This window comes from Squalius cephalus (assembly GCF_949319135.1).
Source record: "Squalius cephalus genome assembly, chromosome: 24".
Classification (NCBI taxonomy): Eukaryota; Metazoa; Chordata; class Actinopteri; order Cypriniformes; family Leuciscidae; genus Squalius; species Squalius cephalus.
The window spans coordinates 10,208,798-10,225,598 of record NC_137145.1 but is presented as its reverse complement, the minus strand read 5'-3'; the positions used below and the strand labels follow the sequence as shown (position 1 = coordinate 10,225,598).

General features: G+C 35.2%; 2 protein-coding genes across 2 annotated transcripts; both read left to right on the top strand.

Moving 5' to 3' along the window:
• The first annotated feature begins 3,449 nt into the window (after positions 1–3,449).
• Positions 3,450–10,075, top strand: hhla2a.1 (HERV-H LTR-associating 2a, tandem duplicate 1). The gene is made up of 7 exons (XM_079861561.1): positions 3,450–4,126; positions 7,079–7,363; positions 8,541–8,819; positions 8,918–9,244; positions 9,370–9,459; positions 9,544–9,606; positions 9,755–10,075. Exons 1-7 carry the CDS (start codon positions 4,057–4,059, stop codon positions 9,799–9,801), a joined length of 1,161 nt encoding a protein of 386 aa, XP_079717687.1. The 5' UTR covers positions 3,450–4,056; the 3' UTR covers positions 9,802–10,075.
• A 688-nt stretch (positions 10,076–10,763) lies between these two features.
• LOC307152709 (uncharacterized protein) lies at positions 10,764–16,499 on the top strand. Its single transcript, XM_079861559.1, has 7 exons — positions 10,764–10,998; positions 12,399–12,707; positions 13,683–13,958; positions 14,054–14,380; positions 14,475–14,582; positions 15,354–15,416; positions 15,492–16,499. Exons 1-7 carry the CDS (start codon positions 10,851–10,853, stop codon positions 15,926–15,928), a joined length of 1,668 nt encoding a protein of 555 aa, XP_079717685.1. The 5' UTR covers positions 10,764–10,850; the 3' UTR covers positions 15,929–16,499.
• The last annotated feature ends 302 nt before the right edge of the window (positions 16,500–16,801 follow it).

Genomic DNA, 16,801 nt, shown 5'->3' with positions numbered 1-16,801 from the left:
AAGAGATGATGGTGAGATGAAAGGTTGGGGGGGGGGTGATAGAGGGAGACTGAACAGGGATGGGAGAGAACAAGAGAGGCTTCCTTTAGGAGACAAAAGCAAGATGATGGAGGAATGCTATATATTATATAATAGCATAACATAATATCCATCCATCTATCTATCATCTATCTGTCTAAGCAGACATGATCGCTTTATCCGATGAACAGATTCAATTTAGGCATTTATTCACATATAAACATTGATCAGCAAACATAAGCTCAACCGAACCTGCTTGACGTGCGAGAACAAACCTCATTGGTTCTTGCTGAAGCTCAAATGGGCTGTGTAACACAAGAATGAACCTCATTGGTTCTTGCACGTCAAGCGAACATGCTTGAGCTTCCGTTTATCATAACTGATGAGTGTGTCGATTAATGTTTATATGTGAATAAAAGTCTAAATTCAATCATATAAAGTGATTATGTCTCTTCAGAAACTTTGGACTAAAGTGCTCAATTCATATGGATTAGATTTACGATATCTTTATGAATTTTTTGAAGCATCAAAATGGTAGTTGCGTAGCTGTCAATGGAGGGACAGAAATCGCTCAGATTTGATTAAAAATATCTTTATTTGTGTTTCGAAGGTGAACGAACGTCTTGTGGGTTTGGGATGACATGAGGGTGAGTAAGTGATGACAGAATTTTCCTTTTTGGGTGAACTAACCCTTTAATGTTGCCTTTCTAATATTTTCACATTTTGCACAAAATGTACCGGAAATTATGCATAATAAAAATCTGATGTGATATTTACCTTGATTTTCTTAATTTTTTCCATACATCATGTTTCATATTTGATCCCATGCACCTTCAATGACACTGTTGTCTCCTCCTTGGAAACCAAGTACACTAACTTTTGAAAAAATGGTCATGGAAAAATGGTTAGTCATAGCGGAAATGCCGTAACAACTCGTAATGTGTAAAAAGTAAATAAAGAATTTTCACACAATAAACAGTAATAACATTAGTAAATATAATATTATTAAATATAAATATGAATATATTTAAATATAAAATGGAATTGCTTATGATTATCATATCATAATTATAAAAGATTTAGCAATAAATTAATAAATGCATGATAAAAAGTATACAATAGTTGTAATGATTGTCAGAAAAAAAAAAAAAAAATTAGTTCCAATAAAAATCATTCCCTGTGACAAAAGCACAAGAGAGGGGAATTGAGGAGAGACAGTCAGAGTCTGTATATAGAAAAGAATTATAAACTGTAGTCCAACCGAATATCAGATAAAACATGGTGGCACACAATCAATAATAAAATTGCAGCTAGCAGAACAGTAATCCCCCAGACCAGTAACATGCTCCTCTAATCCAGGATTAGAGTCTGATTGAGGACACAGAAGAGTGGTGGCATCTAAGGGAGTCGTGCACGTGCCTCACTGCGTCTAGAGGAAGCTGCTCTTTTACGCTGAACGAGGATCATCCTTCTCTATTCAGATCATTAATCATTATAAGAAGGATATAAAAAGCTGCTCCACCATCACAGCCAAAGGGTAATTTCCACAATCACCCCTCTTCTTCATTCAAATTCCACAAACATCCTCTTGTGGCCAAATACTGAATGACAGGAGAGCTAATACTGTTTTGATCACGCAGTTGTGAAGTACAGTATATGATATAGCCATGGATACATTTTGAAACTTAAAAAAGTGGAAATAATATGATTTGTGAACTGCTTGATATACAAACTCTGAACATTGTTTGCACCCTAGTTTCAAAGAATCATATTTATTTTTCTGTGTCCACAACATATAAAAATGACAAAAAAAAGTCTGATTTTGACTTCCTAGAATATATCTAAAACACATTACTGTATATTACCAATTCCAAGTGGTGCTCACTGCAGAGCCAAATGACATCCAGCTTCCCTTGTCTGGACATAATCCAGCTCCGCCTCTGTGGACCTGATGGAATATTCTCAGTGGTTGATAGAGTAGAGTGGTGCAGGGATGACATATTTTTGTAGGCCAACCCAGAAAATAGCATCACCCTGGTTCCCTCGACAAAAACCCAATGGGATTTTTTCATTGGCTTTTGGATTATTGCAGAAAATAAGGCCTATGACTAAAAAAAGCTAATGATTCTTACACGTTTTGTTCATTGTGATAATCTTCACAATTGAACACAACTTTTATGAATTTTGAAGCCTAAATACAATTGGAAGAAGTCAAAACGTAAAGACAGACAGACAGACGCGGACTGTCAATCCTAAAGATTGGATTTGAACACCAAATCACATTTGTGTGCAGTGTGATTAAAGGAGAACTCCGGTCAATTTTAACATTGAGCTAATTTTTTTGTACATTTGGAGTGCTGTCAATACAGAGAACAACGACAAAAATCGGTGTTGCCTACACCGTGTTATCCTCTTTTTAAAATTTGCACCCTGTTGACTTCAATGGGGCAAGTTTTAAACCTGCTTTTAGCCTCTTAACATCCTTGATGTGTCATTACAAGTGCACAGGTCATGTGAGTGATTCCTTCGGAGTGAACGCGGGTCAATCTGACTGCAGTAGATGTGAAAGATATGAATAAAAATGATATTTATTCAGCCAGCGCTCATACCTGTATTTACATCCTGTTTTCGGTCGAAGTCCATAGTAATCGATTGTCGAGTTCACGCGCGTGATCATAGGTACTAAACCAATGCGCGTGAACTCGACAATCGATTACTATGGACTTCGACCGAAAACAGGATGTAAATACAGGTATGTGCGCTGGCTGAATAAACATCATTTTTATTCATATCTTTCACATCTACTACAGTCAGATTGACCCGCGTTCACTCTGAAGGAATCACTCACATGACCTGTGCACTTGTAATGACACATCAAGGATGTTAAGAGGCTAAAAGCAGGTTTAAAACTTGCCCCATTGAAGTCAACAGGGTGCAAATTTTAAAAAGAGGATAACACGGTGTAGGCAACACCGATTTTTGCCGTTGTTCTCTGTATTGACAGCACTCCAAATGTACAAAAAAATGAGCTCAATGTTAAAATTGACCGGAGTTCTCCTTTAAAGCCAGGAGGAATGTATTTACTGCACTGCCCCTGCTGGCAGAACTGAACCAGCACTGCCATGTCATCACACACATTGACCACACTTCTGCTACAGCCTGAGGGCACTTGATCAGCTCAGTCAACGAACGCACTTCCTCAAGCCTGTGCATTTGTTAACCTGTAAGGTTGGTATGACAACTTGCACCTGTCAAAGTCTGTAAATACTACAAGTTTGGACTCATTCTATGCATTACACATCAGTCAAATGTAGCTGTGGAATGTAAAAAAAAAAAAAAAAACTATTAAAGTTTTATTGGGCCATCTAAAGGGCTCCTTCCAGGAAGGAAACTGTTTGACGTCATACGAATCTTTACTAATCATCAGGGTTACTGCAATCCACTACTAGGTTTGTACTGCCACACTTAGAGTTTGGCAAATTGAGCAAGAAGGTGACAAGGACAGTTGCAGCACGTCTAAATTTAGCAAAGGCTCAACAAAGAACAAGGTGGTGAGAAAAGACAATGTACTTCAGAAATGTTGACCTGGGGGGATGTGGGAAGGTTATCTCAAAGTCATTCGCAGGAGTACAGGGTATGTGGCAAAGGGTTTCAGCTGCCATTTAGTGACTCAACTCATGATCTATGAAAGAGGCGTGGAAACCTGTCCTCCTACACACTCTCTACACCTCTTTCTCTCTGTGTCATTCAGCAAGCTCACACAGCAGAGTCAATATTCAGAAATCACCTGAGGAACTTTCTCTACTTGCCTCTAGTTTTTTATTCACAAAGACTTCATTCAGGTGGACCCAAGGGATACTTCTTTCTTTTTTTTTGCCTGTCTGTGCTGTTGAAGCAGTAAAGAGGAACAGGGTCTGATTACGTTCCTAAGAAAGACTCTTTTGAAGAGTCTCATCTTCTCAGCAATTCAGTTTCTCTCTGCTCTACTCTTTTAGTCCCGCAACTCTTTTTCACTTCAGTACATTGTTGTGAGGGAGAATGTCAAGGACTCTCTATGGCGCTTATGTTGTTTTATGGATTTCTTCCTTAGTGGAGTGTAAGTTTCCAGGTAAGATTGACTTTTATTGTGATTTTTGACATTGTTTCTAAAAGTTGAGTAACTTTTTTCTTATTTTCCAGTATGTCATTAATTTTTAGGTCCAAAGTTTGACCACTTTATTTATAAAGAATGCCACTTTCCTTTATGAAATGAAGCTAAAAGTTCTGCTCATGAATCGCTCAGCTAAAGTGATTGATTTACTTATTATTTTTCTTTTCGCTATTGATCAGCTTTGATTTCTATTTGAGTGCTACTTTCAGTTGGGTCACTTATGATCAATTCATGTTTGTAGTGAAGCTGAAAAGATGCCAGGAAAGACTTACGTTATGAATATACCTTATGTAATTCAAGTGGATGGAATAGGGTTATGAATGTTGGCAAGACCACTTAGAGACATCTGTTTTCTAGTTATTAGGTAGTTCCTGCTTATGAATTCTTTCCAGTACTCAAATTAAATGAAACAAATATTAGATATTATCCATTGATTGCTTTTGCTGTTATAAATTATTATATAGGTTCAAAATATATGTTATTTTAGTATTATTTATGTACTACTGTAGTATTTATTCATATTTATTATTTTAATAATATATATATTTTTTAGTTTAATATTTTAATAGTTTTTAAAATATATATCTTTTTAGTTTTAATTTATTTATACTTCAGTTTTAGTCATTTTAGCACTTCAACTTAAACGTATTTTTCAGTTTAAGTTTTTCATATATATATATATATATATATATATATATATATATATATATATATATATATATATATATATAACTGCGTATTATCTATCATCTGTATGAGTCTTCTCAAAAAAGGCTTTCAAATAGAGACACAAAAATGCATTTTTGAGCTAATAAATTATTAATCTGAAGTAGGTGATTTATCTTCGCTTTTCCAGTTTCATTGGACCGCTTATTTTGAATGTGCATTATTCCTGCAATAGATCAACAGCCAAACTAAAAAAGATGCCAGGAAAGATGAATAATCGTTATAAATATACCTTATTATGTAATTAAAGTGGATGCTACTCTTAGATCTCAAGTGGAGGCAGAATTTCAGCTAATGCGTTTTTGAGCCCCTCCTTGTTATAGTCTGCAAGCGAAGGAGATGAGTGAGTCTGCTAGAATGCACTCCGACCCGTCATCTGTTTAGACTAACACGGTCACTGTGAATATTTTGACAAGCCAAGACCTCTCCAGGGACTCTCAATAATAGATCTAGACTAGACACATAGCACAAAGGAAAGCGTTACATGACATCAAGATAAGATGAGAAACAGAAGTACAACTGATCCATTAGTGCAACTATTCCATATGAGATTTTATCACTCTTATGACAATAATCAATGTTATATAATCAATATAATCAATGATCGATATAATCAATGCCAATTAATCTGTGGAAGAGGTAGTTTGGTGCAATCTCAGTCCGCTACGCCAGTGTCACAACATAAAGGTCATGCAGTCATGCACTTTGCTGCTGCTGTTTATTTTGTATTTATAGCCAAACAATCTTCTTGCAGACTCCGATAAGGTGAGTGTGTTGAACGCTAAACAATCACAGTCATAAGTGGTCCTCTAAGCATGATGATCTGGGTGAACACACAATTGTAATCACCCATAGAAAAGGACAGACAGCAAACAGCGGCAGTAGAACTAACTTTTTCTGAGAAAAAAGGTGGCATATATATGGGTGCATACAATTATGTATGTATTGTACACATGCACTTACCATGAGGTTAGGAAACTGAGGGTGGAGATTTACATATACTGTACGACAAAGGCATCAATCCAGCAACATCTTTAAAAGGAAATATTAGTAAGAAGGTGATGGTTTTGAAATGGCAAGGTTGCTACCTTCTCAACATACTATGATCATTGTATTAGATCACAAAAATGAAAATGACATAACTAAAATAATGTTGTTATATTTGGTATTTTGTTGTATAATTCTTATTTTTTTTCAGCTTAAGTATCTTAATATCTGAAAATATTTTAAATCAGTATAACCTTGTTGCAAAAACCTGCATTGATTCCATGTTGGTCCAGGCTGGTTTATGCTGGTCTAGCAGAGTCATCTGAAATTCTGAATAAAGTAAAAAAAAAAAAAAAGTACACCTGGTAAATTGTGAATCACATTTGATTCTAAAGACAAATCAGAATGTAATAATTTTGTACTTATCTTCTGTTGCATCACTGAAAATTAAAACTTGCTTGTTTTAAGGACTTTCATGCACATTTGGGAACATTCATGTGTCACAATCCAGCTGGCAGTCACTAACACCCCAAAAGTTGTAAACTTGGTAAAAGGAATAAATGTTAAAAGAACTTAGAATAATGTCATTGCAGTCAGGAGCATGACATACAGTACTACTAATGTAGACAACAGTGACAGCCTGCACTTCAACAATTGCTGAAAGTCAACCAAAGTCAATGACCCATTTAAAGGGAACACTGATCACCATAATAGTGACAACATTCTCCAACAACATTTGTTGTGGTCTTGCTGAGATCATACCAACATACAAATTACAGTCCACCAGCACTTTAGTATCCCATGGTGGGGACCAGCCAACCAGCAACCCAAACTGGTAACAGTGCGCAAAACATACCTTATGCTAGTATTCAGCAATGATGGATTTTTCAGCAAAGAAGTTAAAAGTTATACGTTGTTGAAAGATTTATTTAATATTCCCTTTAAACCAGGTGTGTCCAAACTCTGTCCTGCAGTGTTTAGCTCCAACTTGGCTCAACACACCGGTCTGGAAGTTTCTAGTATTTCCTAGAAAGAGCTTGATTGTCTGCTTCAGGTGTGTTTAACTGCGGTTGAAGCTGAACTCTGCAGGACAGTGACTCTCCAAGAGCAGGATTGGACACCCCTACTTTAAATGAAATTCATAATTCCTTCTCGTAAATGCAGGAATATCTTAAAAGCCCTTTTGTTGATTTGCAGAGGTTCGTGTGACCTGCATCTTCTCTGAGGACTGTATTCTTCCCTGCTCTTTCACGCCCAATAATACTGATGTGAATATTAAGTGGTACCAGCAGGATGCGCTCATACTCAGTTTACAGCCGGCGGGACAGAGGCTCAGCAATGACAAAGTGTGGCTCTTCGGCGACAACGTCTCCAAGGGCAATGCATCGCTGCTTGTGAAACAAGTAGATACAAGGAGTAAAGGACGATACAAATGTGTGGTCAACAATGCGACTCAGACATATGTTATTGCAACAGTGGAAGGTTTGATATATATTGATTTATTTTTAAATGTATTGTCTGTGATTAGTAGTCATTGACCATTATGGGTTTATCAGTGGCTTAGGACTATAATCGTTGGGTAACATTACTATAGTGTTTCCCAACCCTGTTCCTGGAGCACCAACAGCGTACATTTTGGATGTCTCCCTTATCTGATCTCTCTATTTCCCTTCTTTATTAATGAGCTGATGGTTTGAATCAGGTGTTTGATTAGGAACAGGAAGAGTTGGAAAATGTTTTTAGTGTTAGTGTGCCTCCAGGAACAGGGTTGGGAAACACTGCCATAATAACCTATCCATTTGTAGTGATGAAGATTTTGATTCATCCCAGTGACTTTATTATGTAAATAACTTCACTAGAGATTGGTTCAGATTGATTTTATGATTTGTTAGAGTAGGTGGTGAGAAGTGAGTCTTTTTGTGTAATGAGAGTCATTGAGCCATTCATTCAACAGAATTTTTTTTTTTTTTTTTTGTGGAAGTCTTCCAAAACAAGTTATTTATTAACATTTGCTCAGTTTTCGTTCACAAACAAGATGTCCTAGTTCATTCAGTTGTTTACGAACACAATGCCCCATTCATACTTTTTAGCTTCTTTTATTCAGTTAACTAGCAGATAAAAAAATCTGTTCTATTTTTGCTGTATATAAAACAAATTAATGTTAAATTTTGTACTCATGATTTACTAACAGCTACCAATGCAAACCCTTTTTTGGCATTAAAAAACTACTGTCAGGATTTACTTAAGACACGCAGTGAAAAATTAGCGCTGAAAAGGCGTGGACAGGGTGATTTTTGTGACTGACCTTATTGCATTTGCATTTGTAGGAGTGTCCTTTTCAGACGCAACATTTTATGAGAGAAGAGTATTTAAATGAATCATGCAAGCTGATTTACTAAGGTTTGCGCAAGTCAATTTACAGGTATTTGCGCCATTATTTACCGATCAAAAAAAGCACATCTTAAACCAGACTCTAATTGGCGCTGCTTTTGGTAGATTGCGTTGGTCATTATGGAAATTGCACTCTCACACTAATTTGCCCTGTTTAGTAAAAATAGTAATTATTATTGGCCAATTCTGTTCTGACAAAGGCTGAATTTGTACTGATTGAGTTTAAATAGAATTTAAATTGAATTTTTTTTCATTGAATGTCCTCCAGCTCCCATCAGTGCGATCTTCATTAACACCGATCCCTCTGGGCTGATTCGGTGCTCTACTAAAGAAGTTTACCCAGCTCCGGTGGTGCAGTGGAGCACAAAGCCCAGTTTACCTCCTGCTGCCCTGCAGGCCAACACCCACATGGCTCCTGCCGGAAAGGGCCTCTTTACAGTGGAGAGCATCCTAAAACAGCAGAACAAAAGCCTTGATCATATATATGTGTGTAACATCACCTCCAAATATGGCACGCAGACATGGACAGCTTCATTAAAACTGCAAGGTAAAACTTGTGATATATGCTTTAGTACTAATACAGTTTGTTATAAATGTTATGCTTATGAAGGTGATAATAGCAATGTTGTCTCATGTACAAAACAGAAATTACCAGCTCTGAAGGGCAAGACCTGATTATTCCATGTAGAGCTCCCAAGGACCTTCAGTCCTTCTCTCTCGTCTGGACTTTTACGACAGTAAACAAAACCACAGATGTCCTCGAGTATGACAGCAGGACCCATAAATCCAGCCGCTCCTGGGATAATGCAGAACTAGAAGAGGAAAATGCATTGAAAGGGGATGTTTCACTAAACCTGCAGAAACCTGTTGGCTCAGAGCATTCTGGAATCTACACATGTGCCCTCTCAGGAGCAAAAATGCGGCATCTGATCCAGACCCGTGTTGTTTTTACATCCTCCAGGCAGGGGAAAGGTATCCACTGATCCATGAACTTATCCATCCAATAATGAATCTGTTGGAACAAACCTTGAACTCATTTCCTGTTGAAACATTGTGGCAGTTTACTTTTTTAAACATCTGTCTCTCTCTTTTTGTAGATTTTCTTAAATATAATCTGTGGATGCTGGGTATTGTCGCAGGATTAATCGCTCTTCTCGCAATCACTTTGGTTATAAAAAAATACAGAGGTAATACAGTGTACAGAACTCAATCCATAATATTTCAGTGTTTATTGTTGTGTATATATTCAATGGTGATGTTTATGTTTGCAGCAAAATCGAAAAGAAATCAAGAAAACACTGAAGAGGATGCGGAAATGCAAAGCATGAACTCAGGTACTGTCCTGTTTGTGTCCTTTGTTTTTTTATAATTAAGTCATAAGAAGAACTTCATAGAAATTCCCTGCCATGTAAAGATGAAGTAAAATTTCCAAACATAGATTTTCAATTTTGCAACTGAACATTTTTCTTTTGTCTTTCATAGCCAGAACATTGGAAGAGCCACAAGCGGGAAGTAAACTGATGACATAGAGCCTTTGGGTTCTCAAAGTTAACCACGGACAGAAAAAAGAAGAATATTAGAAGAGAGAAGCCAGTATGAAATACAAGTTGGAAGACCAACTGATGGGACTTTATTTGCATTCTGAGTATTTGTGTGAACAAAATGTAATTCAGGAAACATTCAGAAGAAACCAAATATTTCTTGTATATTATGTTTTTGAACAGTACTATTTTTTTTTAAAAGATTATATTAAAATAAATACATTATTTATCAATAATTTATAATAAATTTCCCATAAATCTCACACTGGCTGTTTTTACGATATTAAATTGTATTATTAAAAAATATATCAATTTCCATACATTTTGTAATTACACTACTGTTTAAAAGTTTGGGGCCATGAGAATTGTTTTTGTAAAGAAATTCATACTTTTATTTAGCAAAGATGCATTAAATTGATCAAAAGTCACAAAAGATTTCTATTTTAAATAAATGCTTTCTATTCATCAAAGAATCCTGATAAAGATGCATCACGGTTTCCACAAAAATATCACACAGCTCAACTGTTTACAACATTGATAATAATAAATGTTTCTTTAGAAGCAAATCAGCATGTTAGAATGATTTCTGAAGATCATGTGACACAGAAGTCTGCAGTAATCACTGCTGAAAATTCAGCTTTTTTTAAATTGTAGTTATATTTCCCTATATTAAAGTTTTTATTGTAATTTTGATCAAATAAATAAATGCAGATCATTTCAAAATCATTAAAATATCTTTCCATCCCCAAACTTTTGAACGGTAATGTATTTAATCATAATCATAATCTTATTTAGGACTAAAATAACCACAACATGCCACATGCATGGACAGACCACACCAGTGTGCTTTGAGGTTTATATGAACCGGTCTGTTCTTTTCTTTCTCCTCTGCTTAACTGTACCCGTTACATGGCCAAACCAGTTCTGGTCACTATATGTCCACTCATGCACTCTGGTTAATCTTTTACCGGTTTAATTGATATGTCCACAAGGGTCTATCTCTCCCCCTTTCTCACGCGCACACACTCTCAGGACACATGCACACATACAGAGAAAGATTGTGGCATCACAGTAAATTTGATCTGAACATGTGGCATAGTCTGACAGTCATGGATCTGCTGTTTCTGTGTGTTGCATTTGTGCTTTTACTTAGGACTCGCGTTTCTGGTATCACCATTACTAAAGGTAAGACCGCATATACACGCATGCTCACTTTTGATGCTTCTCAGGGTGAGATATAATCACCATCCATGTCTTGTAGGTAAGTCTCTTTATGCTTTTTAATGTTGTCTTCTTGAAATATAAAATAAGTTTTTTTAAATAGTTTTTCATTTATAATATAAAAAAATATAAAATGCAAGATCACATATTTTGAACATGATACGTGAATAAATTGTTACTGGAAAATTTATTTCATTTTATTTGAATGGTACTTGTTTGGTCATTTTTTCCCCTGCATTTTCCATCTCTGGCATTTAAGTTGTATATCATTTAGTTGTATGCCATTTAAGTAGCTGTAGTTGCTCAGTGAATGGATCAAAGCAGCACTTGTAGGAAACTCCATTAGTCTCATAATGACACTGGTGAACGAGAACAAAGACTGACTTTGACGAGAATGAATATGTGATTTATTCATCCTCATAAGCAGCCTACAAGGAAATATTTTAGCATCTACAATACAGTCTGTTTGAATAAAAGAACAGGTTCATGACTAAATCTTTATGTGCAAATGTGCAGTTTTGTTATTTGATGATTTGGCATTGTTTGGCATAAAGCTATTTTAAACCAAGATAACCAGAACAATAGAATCTGTAGTGACCCAGCTAACAGGGAATGTTCTCTCACAGTTATGAACAAATGTTCTTCCAGTAATGTTTAGAGAATGTTCGTTCAACGTTGTATGGAACGTTTTTCTGAAACGTTTTAGTTTGTCTAACGCTTTTAATGGTACACTGTGACTCCGCCCTCTAGCGGTTAAAAAACTGCATGCATTTAACAGAAGAATATTGTTTTGGTTGTGCTGAGGCTCTGCCTGACTGTGCAAGTGAATAGCCTATATATGACCTTTTGCAACAGATAATGTTTTACAATGGACTCTGTTAGATAGCTATCTGTTCAATACCTTACTCACCTATTGAGTGATAAAAACGCCATCTCTTTTACATAATTTCAAATCCCTCAGTTGTGGCCATCTCCGAAAAGCCAAAGTCTTCTCTGTTCTGCTGTTCTAAATTTAGCGTGATGATGTCAACCTTTTTGACAACTATAACCCATTCCACTCCCACACCATACCCGCGACAAAGTTTTCGGACAAAGTTTTTTTTTTCTTCTTCTCTAGTATTTACTGATATGACGTGACATGCATGGGCGAGACACGTACGCAATTTCCCGCGAACACCATCCTGACAGCCACAGGTCTAAAATATAAACACTTATAATAGGCTTACAAATTTATTTTTTGCATAACTCAATGGGAACGTTAACAAAATGTTCTTAGAACAGTTTTAGAAGGTGAGAATTTTTGTATGCAAAGCAAAATTGAATTTAACATTGCAATTATTTTACATGTGCTGGTCTCGCTCTAGATGCACACGTGACCTGTCTGTTCTTAGAAGACTGCGTGCTACCCTGCAGCTTCAGGCCCACGGGAGCCGTGGTCATCCACTGGTACAAGCAGCAAATCCCCGTCCATAGCTACTACTACAACAAAGACCAGTACGGGCTCCAGAACAAGCATTTCAGTGGCCGGACGAACCTGTTTAATTCCCAGATTACACAGGGAAATGCCTCTCTGGTGCTGAGGAAAGTTAAAGTCCAGGATCAAGGGAGGTATAAGTGCTACACCAGCACCAGGAAGGGAAACCAGGAAACCTTTGTTAACCTGGGGGTGAAAGGTCAGTCACGGGGTCAACAATTTTTGGTCTCCTATTGTAAAAGGAATTTAGTTTTCCAACTGTGGTCAAAGGGACTCTCATGGGGTCACAAGAGGGCGCTGGCGGGGTCTGTGGAAAACTTTTAAGTGGAAAATTCACATGTAAAAGTAACAAATGACATTGAAATAATTAAAAATAAATAATAATACATTTTTATTTTAGGTAATTTATTCTTTTTTGACAGATAATACAGAAAAAAAAAACGTTTTAATTTAAAATAAATTATTTTCTTTGGATATATTTGTTTTCTAAGGAAAAACATTTAGCCTATTTTAATTTTGAAAACACAAAAGAGTAAAATACAAAAAGTAAATAGGCCTACTATGTTAAAATATTTTTGGTCGGAAGTAAAAAAAAAACAAAAAAACAAAAACAAATGAGAGTAATCACAAAGTATTTTATTCTATTGACAGATAATAAAATAGTATAAATTTAATAGAAAGTATTTTTTCAGATTTTTATTATTTTGAAAAAGGTATTTATTTGAATATTGAAAATATTTATCTTTTTGTTTGTTTTTTTTATTTTTATTTTTTCCATATATTTTTTTCTCCAGGTTTATTTGTTAAAAAACAATAACAAAGAATAGATACATTTGTATTTTATTTTTAAATGACAGTTTATACATGGAAATATATAGCATATAACTCCATGTATTATATATAGCAAATGGCAATAAATAACATTATATAATATATGGCATTAAAACGTTTGAAAACCCTTAATTTAGTAATTCACTAGTAGATATTTATACCAGTCATTTTCCAGAGACCATGCGATTTAATTGCTGACAGATAGTCTTATTACAATGCATGTAGACAAGATAACATGAAAAAGTTTATTGTATATACGTTTGTATAGATACACAGTTCAAATAATAACCAATCGATTCATTTTAATAGAATTTCTTGTGGTACTTTTTCTTTTTATGTTCAGCTCTGATCCAGTTTGTGAAGCTTGAGATGGTTGAGGAAAGGGTCACATGTCTGTCCCAAAACATCTATCCAGCTCCTGAGGTCACCTGGGCCACTGATCCCCCTCGTGACACCAGAAGCCTCCAGAACTTCACTCGTAAAACCTCGGACTCCAAGGGCCTGTTCACCGTTGAGAGCGCCATCAGTGTGATGGGCAACATCTCTGACCACACTTACTTCTGCTCTGTCGTCTCAGCGGATGGAACGCAGGTGTGGACCGCATCACTGCATCAGCAAGGTAACAGTTTCCATTTCTGACACTTGCTAAAACAATGTCAAGAAAGGTGTTCGTCATTCCTTCAAACAGCTCTTTGAATCGTTTGAATCTCTTAGATAAGTTACTTGGTGAGGAGGGCTCTGGACTTATGATCCCCTGCATGATACCACAACCTCGCCACAATTTCACCCTCACTTGGACCTTCATCAGAACCACAGAATCCTCCGTCATCTTCACTTACGACAGCCGGACCCGTCGGATCGCGAACCTGTGGGAAAGTAAAGCTGAACTCGACATAGATCAGGCTCACTTAGGCAACGGGTCCCTTCATCTGCTGAATCCAGACAGCTTGGGACACAGCGGAACCTACATCTGCACATTCTACGGCTTCCAAATGAGACATCAAGTCCAAACCCACGTCAATGTTACAGTTCGCGTGACTGGTAAGATTTACTTCATGTGTTTGAAAGTTTGGAACAGGATCATTTCACTTAATGACTAAAAAGTCAATACATAATACTATACTTTTTTTCCCAGATGATGATGAGTTTGACTGCAGGAGGTCATGGTGGGGAACCGCTGCGTCTGTCTTCATATTTCTCATCACTGTATCTGTAGCTCTGTCACGATGTTTTAGACTGAGAGGTAAATAAAGTATTTCATATTCAAAAATATAATAATATATTTTGACATGTAGCTATAGGTTATTGAAAGTAATATATTTTATTACTCATTGTTTACACTATACATAGAGTATAGTGTATGTGTATAAAAGCAATTTCCCTTTAGCTTTCACTTTATTATAATAAAAATTGAAAAAACATTTTTTTTACAAACTATATATTGTATACTATATTAATCATATATAATATAATATTATAATACTATATTATATAAAATATTGTAATGTATTTTTGTTACACAATTATTTATTATTTATACAATGTACATGTAATATTTAATATATATAGTATAATATATGAAATATTTTAATATATGTAGTGGTAGTTTCCATTTAGCTTTAACTTATAATAAAGTTTTAAATATACATATTTTGACACAGCAATATATTATTGATTATAATATATTTGTTAGATAATATTTTACACAATATACATATATTTATAATATTTATTATAGATAATATAATAAATGAAATATTCTAATATAGTTTGTAATATTACACAATATAATATTATTAAACATTTACTTTATTATAATAACATTTTTAAAATATTATATATTTGTATTACACATTTTTACACTATATATATATATATATATATATATATATATATATATATATATATATATATATATATATATATATATATATATATTGTGAAATATACAATATAATATATTATTAAAGCAATTTCCCTTTAGCTTTTACTTTATGCGTATTGTCTCTTGCAGGTGAAAATCCAGTACGTGGCCATTCAGACATCAATAAACGAATCAGATGTACCAACAAAACCGGTAAATAATGATCCTCATTCATGCATTCATGCTGTGAATGCAGCACTCTCTAATATCCTTTATTCATTTTGGCAGAAATCCCTCTATTTGAAAGACAAAGACAAGATGAACCCGGGCACAATGGTTTGGAATCAGTGGAGACTGAGATTCGCAGAGCGCCATGCAACACAACACCTTTTGAAGCATCCAAACCATTTAAACAAGATCCTGACTGCCTTAATAATGACGTCCTGCCACATCCACCAACAGTAATAAATAAGTGCATGATTATTAGTGATTCCTCTACATCTGACACACCAGTGGAAAGACACGAATCCAGGCCGCAATCACCTACAGGTGCTATAATAACTCTGCTCACATCTGAGATGAAAACTGATGCATCTGATAATAAAGAAAATGAAACAAATGAACTTAAATCTGAATCACACTCAGCAGATGGAGTAGAGACGGAAAGTACAATGATTCAGAGATTCGCCACAACTGAGCACTCACAGATTAATGGCTTCAGGTGATTGATATTCATTTAATAATTTGAAATGGTGCTGACTAGTTATAATCACTTCTGGAATGCATGGCCTATAGTAAATAATAATGTGTAGTTATTTTGGACAAAACCCAACAACACAAACCACCCAGCTGAACACTCAATATTCTTAACTAATAAAATACATTTTAATATAAAAGTGTTTTATTATTATAAGTCTTGCACATTTTATAAAGTTATATGTCTTTAAACTAGTATACCATCCTTTTACGGTAATCATAATTTAGATAAAGCTTATTAAATTAACCATTTTTATTTTTAATTAGTTTTATTAGTGGTTTATTTATCTCACCTTGATATAAAAAGTGACAATGTCAACAGACTATGTGACTTGTGTGAAATACATAAATAAACAGTGTATGAATGTGAAATGTGCCAGTCTATAACCAGGAGGTGGCGATATTTCTATTCGCGTAAGTACTGTGTCAGTAAGTACTGGGCTAAAACCTATTTTTTTACAGTCTATGGCTAAAACGTGTGATTTTTTTTTTTCTGTCAGAAAAAAAGATGTTGGGCAAGTGTTTTAGTAAAATTTACGCAAAAAAGAAGAAGAACATACTTTTTATGTACTATAAGTCGGCTGTGAACAACCACTGGCTACTGTGTTGTTGAATAATGTAGAAGCTAACAAATTGAGCAACACACAAACGCACAGAGTACATTTAAGTAATAACTTCAGGCTGATTTTAGAGTAAATCTCTCAAGATTTTGGGGAAGGAGCTGGTCCTTTTTTCCTGTTTACAAGGCGACATATCATCCCTCGCGGACATTTAAAAATTAAAGAACAGAAATGTCTCTTTCAAGCTTGTTCAGCTGTGTGTCAATGGGACTGTAAGCTCTG

Excerpts from the sequence above, each read along its gene's own strand:
- hhla2a.1 (XM_079861561.1), top strand. The coding sequence starts at position 4,057 with ATGTCAAGGACTCTCTATGGCGCTTATGTTGTTTTATGGATTTCTTCC. Across the intron at positions 9,245-9,369 it reads ATCCTCCAGGCAGGGGAAAG|ATTTTCTTAAATATAATCTG; the intron begins GTATCCACTGAT and ends CTCTTTTTGTAG. Across the intron at positions 9,607-9,754 it reads AATGCAAAGCATGAACTCAG|CCAGAACATTGGAAGAGCCA; the intron begins GTACTGTCCTGT and ends TGTCTTTCATAG.
- LOC307152709 (XM_079861559.1), top strand. The coding sequence starts at position 10,851 with ATGCACACATACAGAGAAAGATTGTGGCATCACAGTAAATTTGATCTG. Across the intron at positions 12,708-13,682 it reads TGTTAACCTGGGGGTGAAAG|CTCTGATCCAGTTTGTGAAG; the intron begins GTCAGTCACGGG and ends TTTTATGTTCAG. Across the intron at positions 14,381-14,474 it reads TGTTACAGTTCGCGTGACTG|ATGATGATGAGTTTGACTGC; the intron begins GTAAGATTTACT and ends TTTTTTTCCCAG.